Source organism: Drosophila pseudoobscura, chromosome X, assembly GCF_009870125.1.
Source record: "Drosophila pseudoobscura strain MV-25-SWS-2005 chromosome X, UCI_Dpse_MV25, whole genome shotgun sequence".
NCBI lineage: Eukaryota > Metazoa > Arthropoda > Insecta > Diptera > Drosophilidae > Drosophila > Drosophila pseudoobscura.
Genome location: NC_046683.1, coordinates 52397600 through 52420432, shown reverse-complemented (window position 1 = coordinate 52420432; position 22833 = coordinate 52397600). Strand labels below are relative to the sequence as shown.

At 46.8% G+C, this 22833-nt stretch overlaps 1 protein-coding gene and 1 long non-coding RNA gene across 4 annotated transcripts in view; one reads left to right on the top strand and one right to left on the bottom strand.

Annotated features, from left to right (window-relative positions):
* Positions 1-300: 300 nt before the first annotated feature.
* Positions 301-21567, bottom strand: Egfrap (EGFR adaptor protein). 2 transcript variants are annotated; one of them, XM_002135055.3, is made up of 7 exons: positions 21224-21566; positions 20709-21000; positions 5033-5308; positions 4649-4958; positions 1533-1806; positions 1133-1413; positions 301-1068 (listed from the first exon to the last, which is right to left on the bottom strand). In XM_002135055.3, exons 3-7 carry the CDS (start codon positions 5224-5226, stop codon positions 847-849), a joined length of 1281 nt encoding a protein of 426 aa, XP_002135091.2. In that variant the 5' UTR covers positions 5227-5308; positions 20709-21000; positions 21224-21566; the 3' UTR covers positions 301-846. The 2 variants fall into 2 exon arrangements, with proteins under 2 accessions (XP_002135091.2, XP_033239166.1); XM_033383275.1 differs by lacking the exon at positions 20709-21000 and having other exon boundaries at positions 21224-21567.
* Positions 960-22833, top strand: part of LOC117184673 (uncharacterized) — a 38907-nt gene continuing 17033 nt past the window's right edge. Inside the window, exons 1-2 of one of the 2 annotated variants that reach the window (XR_004470085.1) lie at positions 960-1075; positions 1146-1452. This is a non-coding gene — a long non-coding RNA (uncharacterized lncRNA). Of the gene's footprint in view, positions 1088-1145; positions 1453-22833 lie in introns of both variants that reach the window. The other variant, XR_004470086.1, reaches the window with a different exon arrangement.

Here is a 22833-nt window from a genome sequence, read left to right as displayed (position 1 = left end):
AGCAAGAACAGTTAAACGCACGGTTTATTGTTTTCTATCAATTTTATTACACAAAATACATACAAATACAATACAATTAGTAATTCCAAAAAAAAAATACTATCTACCCAAGTGGTTATTAATACACCAACAGTAAGTGCTGGCAGTGCGTCTGCATTCTTTGTACCAAGTCCCGCATTCAAAACATTCGCGGGCTACTACGCAGTACGACGACCCCGGCAGGCCCTAGCGCCCTCCCCTTACTTCTTCCACTAGTACATATTAATATTTAATCCGCTGCTGGCCCATTCCGAATGTCTGTCTGCTGCACCTGCCACTCCGCCAAATAACCAAATGAAAACGTGCAATATAATAATCACTGGCATGTTCTGTTTGCGTATACATACATATTGCATATTTTTTGCATTTTTTTAATCAGTTTCATAAAAGTGATTTGAGCACATTCTTTTTTGTGTGTGTGCGCTTACATGAGTACCCCCATCCCATACCATCTCATCCCTATTCACCCATCTGCCCAACCGTGACCACAGTCTCCACCCCAGCTCAGTGGCTGATTTTATTATCAATTTTCATAACATTTTTTGCAAATTTTTGTAGCACCTGGTGGACAGATGGATCGGCATCGGCCCCGGCCCATTCATTGGTAGCCACGTCAACCGTCAGCACAGCCAATTACGCAAATTAAACAGATTGTTATCCTGTCCAGACAGGACCCCATCCCGTCCCGTCGCATCCATCCCACGTCCACATCTCGTCCCCCGCGCGACCCCGGACAATATGACAAGCCAGGTGGCTTAATTGAATCAACGTGACATAATTACTTAATTAATTAAGTGCGCCCAACGGTCACACATTCAAATCGGCCATCATGTTGCGAAAATCATTCAGCGAGCCGTACATTTCAAAGTCCCCGCCCCCGCCACCGCTGCCACTCCCGTAGACCTGTGCCTGGGCGTGGGAGCGCACGTGCGCCGGCCTGGGCAGCGTCAGCGGCACGGGCAGCAGCTCCGGCATCACCGAGTGATGGGTGATCAAGGCCTTCAGCGAACTAAACTCCTTGGTGAAGCCCTGCAAAGTAAGCGGATGGGTAATAATAAGTAATAACTCCATTAAAAATGAATTTCATACGCACCTTGATTTTGTAGCCCCGCTGTGTCCTGAGGATCAGATAGTGGGCCACACGCGGTGATGGCGGCGGCACACGCAGCGACAAGGCAAAGCAGCCTGGCTTGGTGCTGCTCTGACGCACCAGGAAGGCGCCGGGACTCTGGCGGGAGAGCACCTCCAGTGAGATCTCGCGCGGAATGCCCGCCTGGAACCAGGCGGCCCCCTTAAGCTCCTGTTGCTCGGCCAAGCTAAGGTTATCCAGACGCAGCGATCCATTGCCGGCGAACAGTTTTGGACTGGAATTAGCTGCAGATGTGTACGTGTGGGTGTGTGTGAGGAGAAGGGGTGAGTGAAACTTTCGGTTACTATTTCCTTTCCGACTAGGCCCCGGGCGGGCGGGCTTTCGGTCATGCTCCCTCACTTACCGCTGCATGTCTCCCGCAAATACTTCTTGTTGCCGGGCAGCTCCACCTGCAGGCGCTGTGTGGCCGTTTCCAGGGCGGTGAGCGATTGGCGACACGAGTCACCAAATTTACTGGCCACATACTTGTCCGGCTCGCAGATGGCCTCGTTCACATAGCCATCCGAAATGGTCTGCGATGAGCCCGAGTTCAACGAGGAGCCGCATGTGTTGTGCACCAGTGGGCGGCTGTCCTCGGTGCCCCGGAGCAGGCCAATGCCCATGGTGAGGCGCTTCACCTGCATAGAGGACAGAGAACGGAGGAGGATCAAATGAAAGGATTGGTTAGTTGGTTTGTTGGCCAAATGCTACATTTTGCATGTTGCATGTTGTCTGACAATTTGGTAAAAGTTTTCGCATTGCTATAATGGCAATTTGGGATTGTTGTCTGACCAATATCAGAGCAGGTGCAGCGCCATTTGGGGATTGTTTAGTTGTTGTAGTTTCAGCTGTGCTTTTCCCCTGAAAACTAGCATTCTCCTAAGCCCCCGTCCCGTCCCCCTATCACTCCTTCTGCATCCCCCCACACAAAACCAGGAAACATCAAACACACTTTGGCTCTCACAAACCAGAACCGCAACATGGTACCGCCATCCCCTACCCCCCCTCTAATGTCCCAGATTGATGTGTAAAATTTTTGGTTACCAATAAAATGCTAACCAGTGTTTGCCACGCCCACGCCCCCGCCCTCCCTCCCCACACTCACCCACTTTCGCCCACTCTCCAACCCCATTTTGTTGGCTTCTGCGGAAAATTACTTTGAAATGAGTTTGGTGCCTGAATTGAAAGTTTTCTGCCATTGGCGTTGGCTTCCTCTCTTCCTGCCTTCTGTGGGATTCCGTTTAAATTGTTTCCCATTGCGTTTTGTAATTAGCCGCCGAATCCAAAATGTGGGGCAAGCTATCAGCCATCTACCCCTCTCTAATTTGTGATAATTATGTTGATTTTATAGAGATGAAAGCGCGAGAGAAGTTTACTTAATAATGTGGCCAGCAGCCCGCAGCCAGCAGCCAGCAGCCAGCGGATAGCGGCCAGCGGACAGCGTCTTAAATGTTATCTGCATTTAATTCTGGAGAACTTCTACTACGCGAAGTAGAAGGAATGATTAAGCTGCCCGTTGGAGCATTGTCTTTGCAATTGCATTGGCTAATTAAATTGGCACATTGGCGGCGACGGCGACGGCACTTGGCTCTTTCATTAAGTATGCAATCAGGACCGGGCCTCCTTTCTGAACAGAACGTCCTAATGCCCCCATTATGCTAATGACATTGGAAAGGACTCACGCATTATGCAAATCCAGTTGGGGCAGGGCAAGACAATGCAAGAAGTGCCACTTGCCAGACGCTCGAAGGCGCTTCAAGCTCCGAGAACTCGATGCTCGACAAATCCCCAACTATAAAGAATGCAACGGATGGGTGGGTGGTGCAGGCAAGGTATGCCTAGACAATGGGACAATAGACGTGTCTAAGTTGAGAGCAGAACATTCAGAACATTCAGAGCACTCTGGCATTTGATTTTCCCTATTCCCCATTCCCCATTCTCCTTGCTCTTGTTTCTCTCCTTTCTCTTATTTCTTTTTTGCTCCCTGGTGCTTCGTTATCTGTTGAAAACTTTCCACGTTGCCTACTTTCAGGCGCCGCCAGACAAAAGTTTCCCATTGTCCGTCCGTCCCTTCTATCTCTGTCTCCCTCTGTCTCTGTCTCTGTCTCTTAGGCCTATATACGGACCAGTGTACACGGTACAGGGGGGAAAAACACGTGACAGCAATGGGACTGTCGGATGCATTTGCTGTTGCTGGTGCTGCTGCGATTTATGTGTCATAAAGTCAGTAAGTTAACGGCATTTGGCTGCCATTTGCCAGACATCTAGCATTGTTCTCTGACTACCTTTATGTCTCTCTCTTTCTCTATCGCTCTTTCGCTGCTAGGAGTGCACTGAGCGAAAATTTGAATACATTTTTAAACTTAAACTCTGTTACATTTTATGAATATTTTTGCAATGAATGTACGAGTATACTCGCTCTCTAAGGGTTCGTGGAAGGGAAAGACTTTGATTATTTACCCTCTACCATCTCTCTTGGGCCATATTTATAGGCAGAAATAAAAAGCTTTCTCTAGCTCTCAGTTTCTCTCATTTCTCTCAGTGTGCCTCTCAGTAAGCGCTGCAGCAGCTCCTCCTCCTCTGCTAACGGCGCGTGCCAAAGTGCCGTTAGTTAGAAAATTTGCATTTGTGCAAATTAATTTAATGAACTCTTTTTCGGGGCAGCTTGTTTAGTGGCAAACACTCTTTGGTCTTCCCTCTCCACTTTCCACTTTCCGCTCTCCGCTCTGCGCTCTTCACTCTCCGCTCTTCACTCAGCAGCCTCGAGTGCGTCCACTACACGGAAAACTGTTGAGGGAAAATTGCATTTGATTGCGATTCAAGCAGTGCAATTTCCCCCAAGTGCCTCAAATGTTACGGTAAAAGAGAGAGAGAGAGAGAGAGAGAGAGAGAGAGAGAGAGAGAGAGAGAGAGAGCCAGTCAACAGAACAGTGAATTCCTATGGAACCCAAGAATCCCAAAGGATTTTCCAGCCATTATTTTTTCCAATTTTTACTCATTTCTCATTCCTGAAATGCTGTTGATGTTGTCTCAATTTGAAGGCTCCTCTCCTCTCCTCTACTCTCCTCATTTTGTTGTTTCCACTTAGCCATTTGCATTGCTTTGCCGGCATTTTCCGGCATTAAGTGCATCCCCAGCTAATGCTTCAATGGATTTCCGGATCCCCTTTCCCCATCTCAGCCCTCCCTGGCAAATCCACCAGCGTAAGCAGATTTATGCGCTCTGTGCAAAGTAATTTGCAAGCCATGAAAAAAATCATGCACAAAGAAACCTGGCAACAATACGAACAAAAAGGAATGCTCCCAAAGGCAGGTCCTGCTGCCTCATCCGACTACTACTACCTCTACTAGGCTAATAGTTAATATTAACAAACAAAAAAAAAAATATACAAAAATAAAAGATTGATAAAGGAGCAGGAGTGGAGAATGGAGAACGTGGAACGGGGAATGGGGAGTGGGAACTGTGGCACTGTGGACTTACCAGCGGCGGTTTATCAACCAAACGACGGCAATTATTCATTTCTGTGGGTGAATTATCCTCCTCGGAGCTGGGGGAGCGCGGCAGTTGCAGCTGATGCTGGTGCTCCTGCTCGGGCAGCTCCTGGGCATTGTGGTGGCTGTGCACCAGCTGCAGCTGCTCCACGTGGCGTCTGGGATGGTGCGGATGCGGATGCGAGTGCGTGTGCGACTGCGACTGCGGACGCTGTGGATGCTGGTGCGGATGGTGATGATGATGATGGAAGTAATGCTGCGGAGATGTATTCGTTGTCCCTGCTCCAGCAGCTGCCTCACTGTGGCAGTTAGCAAATGATTTCCACGAATTAAGTGAAGGCAAGGAAAGCTAGGGAAAATTACTTTTGCCTACCTGAAGATCTGCTCTGTGGCAACGGGCGACTTCTGGGCCGTCTCAATCAGCGTGGTCTCAGCCGTGTTCGATGACGACGATGACGCGGAGGAGGAGGAGGCTGAGGCTGAGGAGGAGGACGAGGACGATGTGAATGTGGCTGTGACTGTACTAAGCTGCGGTTCCAGGCGTAGCCGTATATCCTGCATGGCCATGAATATCGAAGGGCACTTCAAATATATGTGTATATATGTATATCCGTAGGACGCTGTTGTGGCTAGTAACCCTTTAGCGCATCTGTGGGGCAAGAGAGGTGTGTGCGTGAGTGGCTTGTTAAAAGTTCGTGCCACACTTGAGAACCCTTTCACCAAAAATATGAAACTTTTCGAAGCTCTTAAGGGGGCGAGAAACTTTACCCAACCTCTCGGTCACTTCTGGACCTTATGGTAATGCTCTGCGCCCTTCGTTTCTTTCCCTTCTTTTGCTGCTGATGATGATTTCTTGACTTATTTTTTTACAACAGCATTTTTCCTTCTTAAAAACTGAAAACTGTAAACTTTTGCCTTAAGCAGCATCCACTTTTGCTCAGGCCCTGGCCCTGGCCCTGGTCCTGGTCCTGGTCGTGGTCCTGGCCCTGTTCCCTGTTTAAGGCTTTAAGCCTTTACGAACTGCAAACTTTTTCAACCCACAAGTCTCCTTGCTTATTGAATCTCTCTGTTTCTCTACGAGATACTCGGATCCGTACATGTAGTGTAGTGTTTGTCTGTGTGTGTGTGCTGTGTGTGTGTGTGTGTGCTGTGTGGTACTTGGGAGGAAACTTTTAATGCGATTTTAAGCCTTTTGCTATTAGTTTGCAAATTGTTTCCAGATTTTCAGCATATTAATTTTTAAAGCTTTTCCTTCAATGGTTTTTTGGGTCTTCTGGCTTGCGGGTTCCCAGCCAAGTGTCTCTTAATTGAAAGCCGAATGTGGGTTAAGGTTGAAAAAGACGAAGAGGAAGGAGAAGTCTGAAAAGGAGGCCTTAACTTTGCCCGAAGGTTTCCCACTTTTGTTCTGTTCTGTTCTGTTGGCGCATCACTTTACCTACATTCAACGCTTCGCGAACAATGCAAACGAACGAAAGATCCTCCAGCAGACAAAAGAGATGGCTGCTGTTGCATGCAACAAAAGAACTGCCTGCCAACATTGAAAAAAGGAAAGACGAGTGCAAAAGGCAAGGGAAATCATTGTGCAGAAGTGTAAGAAAAGCAAACTGCAACACCCAGCGACAGTTGTGATGTTCTGTTCTGTTCTGTTCTCCATCTGCATTTAACAAGTATACGCCATGCTGGCCGGGCATTAATTTGGCAAAGCGAAGAAGCGAAGTAGCGACGAAACGAAGACCGGGGGAAGTCACAAATGTGCTGACATTTGCTGGCACTCCATGTAAAGTTCTGTAAAGTGTCAAAATAGCAACAAGAACTTTGTGTCTCTGCTTTCGGGGGAGGTGTGGTGTGGTGTGGGCATGGCATGTCTCACATGTTAATTTAGCTTGTCATACACACAATGCATCACCATGCTGCAAAACTGTTGTACGTACAGCTCTAATAAGCTGCAAATACTCGTATGTGCAGACATAACCATAGCATACTCTTCTGGGTGTTTCCTCTGAAAGATGGAACTTTTGCAGTTCCTTAACCTTTACAGATAGAGAGAGAGACAGAGGGAGAGATAAAAGTAGGTTCCAGAACTACTTTCTTACCCCTTTCAGGCGAGACAGAGAAGACTTAGTTCTGTTTCTTTTTTTTTTGTGTACTTTGGCTCAAATCAAGTTAAAGTTTAGTTCAATAAATTTGAAAGCAAAAAAGTTTCCATTTTATTGCTATTTGTTTGGTGGTAAGCAAAAGTTCTTTTTATCTTCTCAAGGAAACAGAAAAGACATTGAAAATTACACGAGAAACAAGAACAAGTCGAAGGGTAAAGGAAATGCTAAGGAAACCCTTGCCCCAACTTAAGGTTGAACTTTTCTTCTGGCCCAATAGTTTCTGCGCTGACTCGCACTTTAATCCCCCAACTCCAACTCTCTCTGCCCCGCTCTCTTTCTCTCTAGATGGAATTGAAATTTACCTTTATGGAGTGTCTGTCTGTCGCCGTCTCGCCTTCTATTATTTTGTCTGTCTGGCACCACCATATGACAACCTTCATATCCGCCATATCCCTCCACTTCCTCGTATGTGTGCTTGTATTAGTTCTTATGAACTCTACTCCTCTTCCGCTGGCACATTTGCTTGTTAGTTTATTGAAATTGATATTATGGTTATTCCCGTGGCCAACTCGTGTCTGGTCTGTCTGTCTGTCTCCCCCTTTGCTGTGTGCCGGCCCCGTTTATTTCTATTTTCGTACGAGATTTTGTTACCAAATTCATTGTTAAATCGTTTGGAATTGTTTTCCTTTTCGGCTGCAACTCTTAGAACTCTCAGACAGAGGACTCGCCCGACTGGATTGTCATATATGAAGTGTTTCTGTTTCTGTTTTGGTTTCTCATGTTTGCCGCTGTGACATGTTCCCACAGCGCTCTCTAGTGGTTCTGGTTCATATTTTTCGGTCTTTATGTCTTTAATGCGAAACCCCAATCGTTGGGGGCTCGTCGTGGCTTATGGGCTCGCTGACAAAGTCTTTAAAGCGCTTATGTCAATCAATGAGCGGCGACGCTGCAACAGTGCAACAGTGCAACATGCGGCCAAAACGGATGTGGTTGCAGAAAACAACAATAGCAATCACAAACGAATGTCACAGCAGTCTTTGAACCTGGGTGGGCTCTGGCTCTGGCTCTGGGCCAACATGTGAATTGTGGTAATATGAATACCCCGTCAGACAGAAGACAGCAGACAGAACACAGCAGAAGGAGGCAGCGTGTGGTGGTGCCTCTGAAGAGCGAGAAGTAACGGTGCAACAACTTCAAATGTTGTAGGTGCGCCCAGGGGCAACAATGAGGCAACAATATTTAAAAGACACTCGACAATGGCAACAAGCCATCCGAGCCAGCAATGAGGCTCAAACGAAGTCTCAGAGAGGGCAGGGCGGGGCAGGACAGAGCAGGGCAGCGCAGGGCAGGGCAGGGCAGGGCACAAAGGTGCAGAGAGGCACGACAAAACAATACCCGTATACCGGAGTATCTATCCCCATGTTGGAGCGCCACAAAAACAAACCTATCAGAAAATTTATGTAGCCATCAAAGCGAATGGAGATGGGAAATGGGTATTCGGAGCTGGGTGCTGGGTGCTGTGGTTTCTGCTGCAGCGTGTGGCAGCCACGAATGCCGTTCAATTATGAATTATGCCAACAATTTCATTTGACATGTTTGCTGTCGGACCTCATCCTGCCAGAGCCCCTGCCCTGCCCTGCCCTGCCCTTCCCTTCTGCTCCTCCTTCTTTCTGTTCCTCCTACTGTCTGCTCCTCTACGACTAATTAAATGCAGCTCTGTGGGGTCGATTTGTTGCGCTAATGCGCCTCTCGTAATTACACAAGAAATGGCGACAACGGCGACAACAGCAGCAACAACAGCAACCACAGCAACAACGGTCGCAACGGCGGCAACATTCCAAGGCATTTAACTCATGCGCGAGAGAACGTTGCGTGTGTCAATAGAACAGTGAGAAATGCTTTGTAACCGTGCTGGAGTAGGAGTCGGAGATGGAGTCGGAGTCGGAGCTGGTGTCGCAGTCGCAGAAAGAGAACCTAGCCATTGGAGACCATGGTGGTGTCCAAGAACGCTCTAGAGGCACAGGCACAGGCACAGGGGTACAGGCATAGGCTCCTTGGCGTCGTGTCTATGTCCACATTTGGCATGTGCAACAGCTACAGCAACAACAATGGCTTCTTTGTTGTGACAGAGCTCCTTGTTGGCGTCGGCATTGCCTGCAATTGTACATTGACACCTTCTTGGCTTGGCTGTTGCTCTTCTGTTGGTCTTCTTTTTGTATATACCCTTTCTAAGGATATCATAACTATATATATTTGAAGCCACATATAACTAATGCTATCTATTATCATATTTTCGTAGATCCCCCCACACTTCTTTACAAAAGATATGCAACTTTCAAGGCTTTGTAGTATTATTAAAATCATCTGCTATAGGGAAAATAGTTCCTAAAAGAATTATCATATTTGTGGCTACATAACAGAGGAGTCTAAAACGAAGATCTATCCCAAGCCAAATTAATTCTAAGAAAATAATACCACAAATGATGGAACAATCGTTTCTAGTAAATGTTACGATAGTCCTCTCCGAGGAACCACCGAGGAGATCCACGTGAGGGTATTTGCACCTCCGACTCCCCAAGAGGACCTACGTTTCTGTTCCTTTTTTGTGGGCATTTCTCTGGCGATGTACATGAAATTTATGTCGCCTAAAGTGCAACTCTGACAATGTGAGCTTGTAATTTGTTGTAGTTGTTGTTTCTGTTTCTGTTGCTGTTGCCTCTGTTGTGGCTGTTTTTTTGTTGTTTTTTGTGGCTTTGGTTGTCAGCACTTGGCCATGGCTATTTAATGATTGTGTCGTGCAAATACCAAAAGCAAAAATGACAAAAAGAAAACCATCGCGACTGCACAGAGAGAGAGAGAGAGAAAGAAACCCCGCTCGGAATAAGCCAAAGTCAGCTGTTCCACAGCTACAGCGGGTAGTAGAGGTGGGAAAGTGGTACGGGGTACGGGGCGCTGGGCGGTGGACAGGTGAAAGGCGACACGGGGTGTGGCAACATCATGCAAATGTCACATGCAATCATAAATGCATATCGACATGCACAGGACTGTAATAATTTATACAAATATCTGCGGCTTTTGACTCCGCACTTGTCACCTTTTTGGCAGAGATGTCCCCAAGACCTCTTCCAGGAAGAGAGAGAGAGCAGAGGCTCCACTTGGCATCTGCATGCCAGGCGACAGTTCAATAAAAGTTATGCCATGCCACGAGATGATGACACAGTTTCCAAACACCTGGAAGGTGTCGTGGTTGCAGCTGCAGTTTGCGGAACTGGGGGAAGGACGGAGCTTCACGGTGATGTGCAGATTGAAAAACTTTTACCTCGTTGACTGGGAAAATGAAATATGTTTTCGGAGACATTTTGAGGCATCATTCTTCATCTTCATCTTCATCCTTCGTTCGTTGGGTGTTTTTTTTCGGGTGCAGTATCAATAGGCAAACCGCTTTCCGCTTTCCTTTCCTAGCTGACTTTTCCAATTGCTTTGGGGATTTTCCGCAGTAACTTTTGCCGTCATCCGAGCAGACAGGATAAAGTAAATGAAGATATCTGGGTATAAGAATCTGGGGAATGACTTGCGGCGGCAACCGTTTCAATCGGCGGAAATCATCGGAATGCCAGTGGCAGGCAGGCAGGCAGGCAGGCAGGCACCAGGGCATGCCCCGGGGCACGCCTGCATTCCATTAATTAACAATTAGTGCCGTCAAACAGGGGCTGCCACAAAATGGGAAGAGTTGGAGTTCGTTTTTGATGTGCTGCGTCGTCGCTTTCCGGTGCACAAAATTGGATCCGATCCGAATAGCCCCATACGGTAGCTGCTGAGAGATCCGAGATCTGAGATCTGAGGAAGGGAAGGGAAGGGAAGAGCCAAAGCGAGGAGCATGGTCATCAATGCACACAATCAGTTGATAATGATGCGGCAACGCCTTCTGCAATTTCGAGCGTTAAGAGCAGAAAGTGGATAGCAGATAGCGGAAAGCGGAAAGAGGGTTATAGCCAGAGATCAGAGCTAATGTCAAAGATGACAGCCACAAAGATGAAGAGGATGATGAAGAGCATGATGATTACGAGGCGGATGACGACTGACGACTGATGACTTGTGTAATAAGTGGAAAGAATCTTGTCTAGAAACAATAACTCGTTCCCGTCCCCGTACCCATGCCCGAACCCGAACCCGCACCCGAACCCGGCCTGGCTTTGAACTTGAACTTCAGTGGTTGTTGTTGCATGTTGCATGCCACAAAACACAACTTAATGATGGTTTCTCTGTCTCGGTCTCTCTCCCTCTCTCTCTCTCTCGCTAATCTTTCTCTCCTGTCTCTCACCGATGGCTAGATCGCTTGGCTGAACTGCAATTGCGGCTCACTTGGCTGCTCTCTCGGTGGCTGCCTGGCTGCCCGCCTGCTCTGTGGCTCTGTGCGCCTGTTAACTTGGCCATGAAACATTCGCAGCTCGGCAGAAATTTCACAACCGGCATTGGGAAATCGCTGGAAGACGAACTGCAGCGCTGCAGCGCGGAAAAAAGTGAGTTGAAGCTGCATCGTAGGAGCTGCAGCAGCAGCAGCAGCAACAGCAGCTACGTGTTTTTCTTGTTTTCTTTTTGCTTTTCTGATGTCGTTTTTTGTTTCCTTTTTCGGTTTGGATGTTGCATCTACGCGATCTCCGTTCTCGGTTCTCGGTTCCCGGCTCTCGGATGTGGCTCTGTGGACTCTGTGGACTCCACTCCGTGGAAACTCGTTTCGCAACCATATTTGTGCGTGGCGGCGTCTTAACCGCAAATCCTTTTAGATATGAATTGAATTCATATATTATTTATGATCTGTTTATTTTTATTGTGCATGCCAGATGAACATCATAATGATGATTGGATTGAAGATTGTTTGGGATTGGAGTGGCCCCTGAATGCTATGCCTGTCTGTCTGTCTGTCTGAATGTCTGAATGTCCGGCTGTCTGTCTCTCGGTCTGTCTGTCTGTCTGTCTGTCAGAAATGAGAAAACTTCTAATTGGAATTGCTAATCAAGTTGGGCAATTTTCGATCGGTTGTCTGGATTTCGCCTGTCTCTGGGAAGTGTTTTCTTGTAACTCTCGTACCCTCCCCTCCCCAATTCCGAGCTGCCTGTTTTGCCCTTAAAGTGGGTTAAGTGGAAGCAAATTCCACGATCAATGGATCATTGATTGCGAATTGAAACGACTACTGGCTACTGGTTGATGGGTTAATGTTCCCCTTTAATGGGATCGAACATTTATGTACTAAAAAGTTCTTTAATTAGGCTCTAGTTTGAATGCATCTTCCAGGGAGAATTCAAGTAAATGCTGTACCTATAAGGTATATTGTACATTTGTATGTACATAGATCCCCACATTCCTAGAGTTTCGTAACTTCTCTACTCTTTGTTTTCGAGTCTGGCAACCTTGGTCTCCATTTAAGGCCCTACTTTCAGGTCTGCTCCTTCGCCTCGTGCCACCAAAAATATCTCCCCACTTTTAGGCGCTATTCTTAGCGGACAATATCCAGTTCAGCGGCGCCCCACACGATGATGCTGGAAAGTAAATCGTCTGTGCTGCCTTGATTGTGCCCCAGCTCTTCCTCCAGCGCGCTGCCCGCTGCCCGCTGCCCGCTGCCTGCTGCCTGTCAGGCTGTTGCCAGCAGAACATGGCCTTAATAGTTAGCCATGTACATACGTGAATATATGGCTCATGCGAGTGGCTCATACTCGTAGTCTCGTCGCTCTTCGCTGGTTATTACAATTATTATTGTAGTTGACATGCGGCTCGACGGTGACAGCGAGCAATTTAGGCGGCGGCGCTTCGCAGGGAGACGGAGAGAGAACGGTTTGCCTGGGAACGTGCTCCTGTACCTGTACGTACGAGTATTCCCCAAAGTGGCAACACAGCAACAGCAACAGCAACAAGAGAGTCGAAAAAATATTTTCAAAGCAATTAGACCGACAATTGAGTGGAAAAGTGATCGAACGCAGCATCGAAACTATCCCGGTAACGGAACGGAACGGAACGGAAAGGAACGGAGGCAGATACTTCAGTGCACTTCAGCTTGAAGTTACTTTGGATTGGAGATTGGAGATGCTTTCTAAATGGATGGATGGGATGGAATGGGGAAGCCGCCACTTGAAAGTTAAGAGCCTTCCGGCTCAATTTTTTTGAACAGTGTGAAATGCCACTTTGAGTGACGGCTTCAAATGTATCCCCCTGATGCTCCATGCCCCATTCCCCATGCCTCATGTCCCTCTTTAAACGCACTTTTCTAACTCTCTTTGCTCTCTTGTCCCTATTTTTCCCACTCTCTCTCTCATTCACTAATATATTTCATTAAAAAAGTAAGGGAAAACGAAGCCCGTACAAAGTTTTCAACGTAAGTGTGGAATGCAATTAAAATGCAACTACCAAAACGGATTATAGCAAACATACGAGTGCTGCGAGTATATGCATATGTATGTGTAGTATATTCAGGATCTGTTCCGACCAAGTACTTAGCATACAGAGAGGGAAATTCCAGGGAGAAAGGGAGTCCCAGGGAGCGGATAAAAAGCAAAAGCGGAAGCTTCGAACAAAAAAAGGGATGGAAAAAAGAAACGTTAAACAGTTTAGCGGCGCTTTCCTGTGCTCTGCTTTAATGATAATGAAGATTATGCTGCTGCTTGTGGCATGTGGCAGGAGGCAGAAGGCAGATTGCAGAGAGAGAGAGATGATGTGCATGTGGATGCAGATGATGTGTTGGCGCTAAAGTTGCATGATAATGCTGATGCTGATGCTGCTGCTGGCGCTATAATGAAATTGTTGCTGAAGCGTTGGTTTGGAAAAGTGCAAAAGCTGTAGCCAAAGCAGCAGCAGCAGCAGCAGCAGCATCACCAGCAGAAGCTGCTTGTGGGTCTTTATATGTGTGTACATTTATTTGTGCCTGCTGTCCACACATCTGCACTTGTATCTGCGTATCTGCGTATCTGTGTATCTGTGTGTGCTTATATCTGCGAGAACGTGTGTGTATTGCATGACTTCAAGTGGCTCTTAACGGGAACCGCTTTGCATTGCATGCTACAGATGGAATTTTTAAGCTCTTTCCCTAGCTTAGGGTCCAATAAATGTCAGCTGAAATTTGTGGCAAATTGGCAGAAAGCAAAGCGTCTGAGTGGCCAGAGGGTGGCTATAGTTTCCAAGGGCCTGTGGGACAATATACAATATTTGTAATTTAATTTAAAAGGGAAGTGCTTTAAAGCAACTTCAGGAAAGGGTATCCATAGATCGTTGCAATCTTCCACTTATTTATCTTCCTACTCGTTTTTTGCAACCTTCGTAATTTGTTGTTGTTGTTGTTGTTTTTTGCTGAGATTCGCGAGAGGAACTGAAGGAATGATGTAAACAAATTTCAAAGAAAACAATTTGGATAATTACATTATTTTGATGAAGAGTTACAGTTATTACAGTGGCTACAGGATGATGGCCAAGAGAGCAGCAGGGATGAGGAGGGTATGGGATTTGAGCTGAATGATGGGCTAAGACATGAGGAATGGCATAGGCAAAGGGGGGATCTCGACGAGCGTGGACGACGATGATACTGATGAACTGATTTACATCGTTGTGTGGTCGTTCGTTTCGTGAGTTACGAACGATACAAGCACCAGGTATATCCCGAGTTACGATGGGATAATTGTAGGATGCAACATCAGCAGCAGCAGCAGCAGCAGCATGCCATGCAAATGAGATGAGGCATGGAACGTGCACGAGAAAGAGAGAGAGAGCGAGAGGACGAGGGAACGAGGACGAGTGCTTAACCCCATTTTCGGGGTCCAATCATAAAACATATTTGGTTTAATTATACATTCCAACTGGTTTCGCATCGCATCTCTCTGTAGCCATCTTCGATCTTTGGCTTTTGGCTCAAAGCAAACGCAATTGCATTTCAGCCTGGCCAAAAGGCATTGACTCACAATAATAGTCAGGCAATAACCGCAGGCTTTTGCCAATAACTGCACCAGCAACAGCAACAGCAACAACAGCAAAATAGTAGCATTTTCATTATGGAAGTCAAAGCGTTTCCATTTGGCCGACTTACACCTGCCTCTCGACTGCTGTTGCTGCTCTCCCCTGAGGGGGGGCTCTCCCCCTACCACATCTCTCTGCCACATTCAATGTATTCAATTATTATTATAAGCCATGGTCCCGGCCCCAGCCCCTGCCCCGCCCAATGGCTGAACCTCCCTCGGGCTGATGGAGCCCGAATCCCAATTGAAATTGATTTGCCGAAAATGCTCGGTGAAAATTGCCGGGTTGCCGAGGTAGAGGCGGAGCGATAGCTAGGAAAACGGTCGAAACAATTTCCCAGCATTTACATAATTTTCTTTTGTTGCAACATTTTGTAATGTAAACTCTGGTGCCGCTGCTGCGGCTGCTGCTGTGGCTGTGGCTATGGCTGTGGCTGCGGCTTCTTCTGGCCAGGGTCTATCCCATTTTGGCCGGCTGATGCTGATGCCGAGGCCGAGGCTGTGGCCTGCCTGTGTTGGCATCTCTGCGGTTTTCACTTGGCTCGTTACGCTTTTGATTTTTCCAATGAATATCGTTAGCATTTCATTAAGAGGCGGCGATATTGCGGTTGCCCCACTGTGACTCCTGGCTCCTGCCTCCGCCTCCGCCTCCGCCCGCCGCCGCCGCCCGCCTCCTGCTTCTTTGTGCTTCCCTTCCTAATCGTAAATATTTCGTGTAAATATTTATACATTTGTTGGACTTCTTGTTCTGGATACTCGGGGGCATACGAAGCCCATAAACATGTCGATAAAGAATCCCGAAGCAGGTTTTTGTGTGGTGTCCCAGGTTCAGTTCGAGAGTTCCAGTTCCCTCTTGAAGTCTCTGTAGCTGGGATTCTCTGCTCTGGATTCCCATGATGAACTCTTGGCATCTCTCTACTCTTCGGTAGGATTCTCCATCTCCATCTCCACCTCCGTTCCCCCGCCTTTGTTCCTGTTTTCTGGGGATCCAGCTGCCCCATCGGCTTCAGCTTTTGATTGTCTTTTAATTAAACGACAGACGGAATACAATAAAAAAAGAATGCTCGAAACGGGTTTCATTAATTTTCATTGCCCTCCGACTCCGATTCCCCGATTCCCCGATTCCGACTGCGGAGAGACTCCAACTCCTGCTCCTGCTTTGGAGTAATTTCAGTTCCCACTCCCATATATCTTCTACCTGTCCGTCAGTTTGTTGTTTGCTTTATGGCTGTCAAATTTGCTGCTTATCAGCGCTTTATCTACATCTCTGGCTGTCGTCTCTCTGTCAACATCTACGACTTTATAGCAGGGGCTTAGGGCTGCGGTCTTTCGGTCTTGGGTCTTCGGTCTTCGGTCTCCGGTCTCCGGTCTCTTGGTCTCTGCAGCTCTAACTGCGAATGCATTTCCATTTCCACTTCCCCTGCCCCTTGACAGACTTATCTTATTAGAGCAAACGAAAATGCAACCCACAAAATACTTACTCGGAAAATACCTTTAATTGGATGCAATTCCTCTGATAAAGTTGAGGTTTTCTTCGAGTGGGTAAGCAAGCAAGTGATAAAATTGGAATTTAGTTGGAAGTTTTATTGCCCGAAACTTTTCGTATTTCTTTTTTCAGAGGGATGAAGAGGCAAAGTCATTCGTTCTTTTTATTGATTCACAGAAAACGAAGTCTTCTGTCTTCTTCGAATGGAAAGTTTTTGGGATTAGAAAGGAGTTCTGTTTTCCAAAGAAATCTTAGAATAAATAGCTTAATAATTAAAGTTCATAAAACGAAGAAGATTCAGTTTCAACTATTTCTGACAGCTGTCTATATTTTTTTTCTGTCTTTCCTCTTTATTCTATCCTGTACGAGTCTTTCTTGAGGATGTTTTCTTTAGAGTATTATTTATTTTTTGGACTATTCCTCAAAGGTTTTTGAGATCATCTCTAGAGGAATTCGAACATCATTTTAACTCCTTCCCCGGCTTCCCCTGCTTCCTCTGTTTAATTTGTTCGAAATTAAAGTCACGCCGTTGATATAATGCCACTCTATTATGTGACAGACACACTGAACGATCTCCGTATTTCTTCCGTAGTTCTTCGCTGTGGCAGGAGTACGAGTCGCTAGTATTTGTGAGATTTGTAGTTCCCGCAGTCGTTTACCTTAATTCCCCTGTCCAAATTGCTATTTATATGCAGCGCCCTCGCTTTTAATTTGCACTGCAAATCACGAGTCGCGGGACCCCAGGCCCAGAAGTAGAGCCACCAGCCAACAGCCAACAGCCACCAGCAGCTCCTACGATGGAGTGGAGTGGAGTGGTGCTAGTACCCCGCGGCCCCCGAGTGCTGAGAGCCTTGTGGCAATCGCCAAACAAAATCAACAGGTGGCGCGCATATTTCAACATGCGGCTGCCAGGCAAACCGAGCGAAATATCAATAAAAATGCCATTTGTTGCGATTGTGCCATGCCACGGAATAACCAACAGCCAGAGAGACCCACGACTGGCGACAGCAGAGTGGGGCCGGGGGGAGACTCGAGACTCCTTTCGAGGCTGAGCTGAGAACCTGGCAGCCGCCACACATAGATAATTTCCTTCTGCGGACCACTGACTCGCAAACACCAGCCAACAGGCACTTGCTCTTTTGATGATATTTCTGGCCGAGTCAGTGTCTCTTTTTTTAAGTTTTTTAAGTTGGTTTCTTGTTGTTGTTTCTGTTTTTGGCTTGCTTTAATTTATTGGCCACACTTTGCCCGGCTGTTGCTGTTGCTGTTCCTGCTGCTGCTGCTGGTGCTGCCTCTGTTGCTGCTGCATTTAAACGACAAGTGTTGCAAATAAAAAGGCAAAAATTAAAGCGGTGCAAATTAGAGACAGCGAAGAGGGGGCAGGGCAGGCCAGGGCATGGCAGGGGAGGGGAGGGGCAAGCGAATGAGCAGCAAAACCAAATCGACAACAAGCGGGGACGTCAACACCAGAGGGTCCCCGAGACCCAAGTTTCCAGCTAAAAAACTTGTTTCCAGCTAAAAAAAATAACTATTAAAGAAGAAATGAAGGATGACTTTTGGGGTGGCCGACACTGTGGATACTCTTACGCGGATTGCCATTGCCCCTACTATGACAATACATAGAAAATAGTGCTACGATTTTTATATAACATGCAAAAGCTATGAACAAAAGTTTCGCTTGGGCTGCATTTGAGGCTAAAGAGATACACTTTTGGGAACACCGATTTTTCTTACGATGTGATATAGGGGTGAGGCTGTCTGCAGCAATAGAAAATATCCTTGGAAGTGTCTTTCAAATGAAAAACCGGGAATATTTCTCTTTGAAATGTGAATTTTTCATACATACTATAATACCATTTATATTTCTGGAATCGATTGACTACCTCTTCGTTGGGGTTTCCATTGTTTTCAGTCTGCCTACCGTTAATCCTTGTATTCTCTTCAGAATTCTCTTCAGAATTCTCTACAGAATGCTGTATGAAACTCTTTATTGCCCTCAATGCAAGCATCTTTTCAAGATCGTAATACTCCATTAAAAGGGTACACAAATCCCCCCGATTTGTGTTGTTGCTGCTTTTAAGGGGGGTGGAGTGGGGTGGGGAGTTTCTGTTTCTTTTAGTAATGTTGCTATTGCTGTTGCTGTTGGTGTTGGTGTTGTTTCTGTTGCTTTTGGTGTTGCAGCAAGTGAATCGCTGCGGTTGCTTAATAAAGGCAACAAGGGCGGGTGGGCCCGTGGTGCCACAGTGGGGTTAACATCAGCGCCAAAGGCCAAAAGTGTTGGCAATGCAAACAAACAAACAAACAAACAAAAGCGTTTCTCTCTTTCTCCTGTTTGTTTGTTGCTTTTTCTCCTTGCAACATGTGTAGTTTTTGTTGCTGCTGTAGCTGCTGCTGCTGCTGCTCGTGCAAAAAGACTGCTCAAAAATGAAGACATGAGCAAAGGCCGAGAGGCAGAGTCAAAACCAGTGCCAGTGCCACTACCAGTGCAACAGCAGCAGTGCCGACCTTCTTTTGTACTGCTATGGGGCTGCCACACACATAATTGCTATGGCAACAGAGTCGGCTAACGAGTTGGGTCTGGTGAGGGGGGGAGAAGGGAGGGATGTGCTCCGGGCGGGGCTGCCGAGGAGGAGGAGGTCGCATCTCTCGGCTGACAGTTGAGAAATTAGAACGGTTTTTGTCTCTCAAATCACATGCACGTGTTGCTCCAGAGAGTCTTCTCCTCCTCCTCCTCAGCGAGAGATCTTCTCTCCGTTCAAGTCTGTCTCTGTTGCTGCTGCTGCAGCTGAATGATTGGCGGCTGTTGCAGGTGCGTGGCTGCAGCTGAAGCTGCCCCTGCGTCGGCCCCTGCCTCGTCCACTCCTGCCATTTCGGATGCTGCTGATGGGCCTCTGTCTCCCACTGCTGCTACTGGTGCTGCCCCCAGTAGAGCTACTGCTGCTGTTGTGTAAGGTCAGGCCTCTTCCAAACCCCCTCCTTCCCCTCCCTTTCAAGGCTGGCTTAATCAACTCAGTAATTTCGGTTTTTTCTATACCCTTTACGCAAAAGGGCCATATGATTTTGGCTAGATGTTTGTGAGGCAACGGGTTCCCTCTTTGCTCTTGCGACCGTATAAAGTATATAGAATCGATCTAGCCATGCCTGAAGACAGTATCTTAGACTTGTTTTCATCTGAATTACCATTGCCATATAGAATCTCCCAGATAAAGGACCTTCTTATGATCCCACGATCTGCAGACTACACCCGCATCTACACTTTCTTTCTTGATTTGGCTGAGCATCATCTTCCCTCTCTGCCAACTAAATGATTTTAATGTCTGTCTGTTTGCACAAATCTTCATCGTCTGCGTTACTGTTGTTGTTGTTGCCGCGGCTGTGGCTGTGGCTGTGGCAGGGGCTGGTGCTGTGGCTGATGTTGCAGTTGTCATGTTTTGTTTTAAAGTTTCCCTCATGAGTTGCATATTCGATTACACCCAGACACTGGCACTGGCACTGGCACTGGCACTGGCACAGACACAGGCGGAGCCTGGGCCAGAGGCTGCCCTCGCGGGGCCCCTCATTGAAGGTTTGTTTAACCAATCTGCGTAGGTGGACATTGGCGCATGTTGTTGTTGCAGGTTTGTTGCTGGTTTTGTAGCACTACGTGATTGCTGGTTGTTGCCGTTGATTATTGCCTTTCGCGGCACGCATATAAATCTCAGTGTTTAAATCTCCAGTTAAACTTGTAAATTAAAACCTTAATGAGTCTGGTATGGGGTTTGGCTCGGGCTCGGGCCTGGGCCTCGGCCTCGGCCTGGTCTCTCTGCGGCTCTCTGGCTCTGTACCATGCTGTGCAACATGGTTACTCGGACTGGGGTGTGATTTATGCTGTTCACGAGCACTTTAAGACATCGAAGCATTTGCGGAGAGGGGGCTGGGGGATAATCTCTAGCCAGAGATTTGAGCATACATATTTCTGGTAATTCCATTCCTTCAATTGTTTTGCACTCCTCCACAGACGGCAGACAGCAGACAGCAGCCAGCAGCCAGCAGCCGGTGGAATGGCGTGTTCGTTTCTTATAAGATCTCCAGCAATTAGTTGGGAGTCCGAGTCCCACCACACACCACACTCCACATATGCCTCACTGCCAGCGGAACCCGCACTCTTGTCGATGGCTCTCAAATGATTTCTTTTGGCTAATTAATGGCCAGTGAATATTCTCACGCTTCTCGAGAGAAGAAAGAGACAGACAGACTAGGACGTGAATGAAGGATGGGGGGGATGGGAGTAGAGAACAAGTTCTCTTTGCTGCTGGCCAACAAAGTGTAACAATCAGCGACTTCCTCAATTTAATTTGCATATTTTGTGCCTACCCAGCGCGGCTTGATTAATTTCCACTGTCTCGGGCGCTTAGATTTAAACTGATTTCATAATTATTTAATGATGTTTAAACATACATACATACATAGTAGATAACATGCTCGTACTCGTACCTTATTTAAACGGGGGGAATGGGATTGTGCAATGGGAGCGACTTCCATCCGATTGGAAAAGTGTCCACAAATGCCAGCAACAGTAACAGCAACAGCAACAGGTTGCACAGTTCAAAGCTTCGAATGGAAAGGTCACTCGGCCAGGCCCAAAACGAATGTGTATGAATCTTTGAGTCTTTGTTCAATGATCTTTGCAGGAAGATTGATTTTTGGGAATATTGGTTAACATTTAAATCCACAATCCACCTATGCGTTTTTCGGTTGTTTTAAATTACACAATTTATATTCGAAACTACAAAGAAAAGATAAACAAAAAAAGTCACTTTTTGTTGAGGATCTTTGTTCAAATAAATATATTTTTTTAAATATACTGGACGATTTTTGTTTAAATTAAATGATTTGATTATTTTTGGAATTGTCTAAAATTATTATAGAAATTTGAAAAGTATTTTGAACTGCAGAAATACAAAATGCTATCATTTGTGGTGCGACTATTTCCTATTGAATGCACACACTTTTTGGACTATTACGAAATCATCGCTGGCTTCTCTGGCACTCTCTATAGATCTGACGCTCCGCTCAGACTCGAACTCGTACTCGTACTCGTACTCGCACTCGTACTCGTATGGCAGTGCAATTCGAGCACTGGCGTACAAAAAATATCCCACTATCCACTCGAATCACGACGGCAACACACGACGCGCGATGTGAGGCTGTTGCTCCGACGACGACGTTCGCTTCCGCTGGCTCAACGCAAACGACTAAAAAAGGCCACATAAATTTTGATGCACATTCAATAGGCCAGGCCGGGCCGGGCCAGACCAGGCCAGGCCGCGCCGGAGCTCAGAGGCAGACACACAAGCAGAGGCAGAGGCAGAGGCAGAGGTAGTGGATGTGGCAGTGGCAGCGGCACAGAGCAGCTGTAGCGGCGGCAGCAACAACCAGTTTCCTTCCATTCACACGGACATTGTTTGTGGAACTCAAGTGTGCGGAACTACATACGTTCCTCACTCGGCATTCCAGCATCCACATGGCTCGTTTACGACCTGCCTCGCTTTCTTATCTTTTATGATAACAGTCTCGCTTTTTATGGCATAGGGGAGTCGTGGTTCCTGGTCACTGGTAGTACTGCTCGTAGTTTTGGTTGGAGTTGGACTCGAAGTCGGTTCAGGGAGTTTCATAATTTTTAATGCCCACTTCTTGGGGCCATGTAATTGATAATTTCTACTATTTCTTGGTGCTTCGTTTGGCTTAATTAATTGATGGCTCTATCAGGGTTAGTGCTCTAGACAGAGGATGATGGTATTCATGCTCGTAAAGAGGTGTGTTTAACTCCCAACTTTGCTACTCTTCTACTCTGATGTTCTGCTGTTCTGCTGATGAGGAGGCAGATATGTACACAGCTCCGGCTCTCTCTCTCTCTCTCTGTTAACGTAAATGTGGGGCTGGTGGGTTGATTTTTACGATTGTTGGGCACGGATCTTTGGTCCTAATTGAGCGGAGGAAATTATGGTTCAAGTTAAGATGCAATTGAATGGGCATTCGGATGAGTGGTGTTTCAATAATTGATGGTAAAACATGCCGATGCCGGGTATCGTTAGCCTTTCAGTTTTAGATGTGGATGTGGGTGTTTAATCACTGGTTTCCTGTGTGGAAACTATGCCACTTTGGTCCATTACAGAATCAGTTTAAGAACTGTCTGAATCCTCCTCCTGTTTCGGTTTATGTCGAACCATAAAAAAGGTACCTCTGCCTGAGAATTGGATAGTTCTCCCTCTGAATCTCTATACCATTCCCATTCAGACACAACTTACATTTTTCCCATTGTTTGACAATTTCCTTCTTGTTTTATTTAATGTCTCCGCAATCCTTTTAATGGCAAAAGACTCTTTGGAAAAGTTCCGGCTCTACCAATTCCCCGACAAGAACAGTTAACAGTTAACATCCGTGGCAACTTTGTCTTCTTCCGTTGGCAGCTGCCCCTGCCCCTGCCCCTGCCACTGGCCCTGCGCCCCACCACCCAACCATTCAGGCAGCAAAAAATTAATTAAAAATGCATTAAAAATGTTTGCTTCACTCATTTCCGACTCGGTTACAGGGCCCGCCAGTGCCTCCTCCTCCGCCA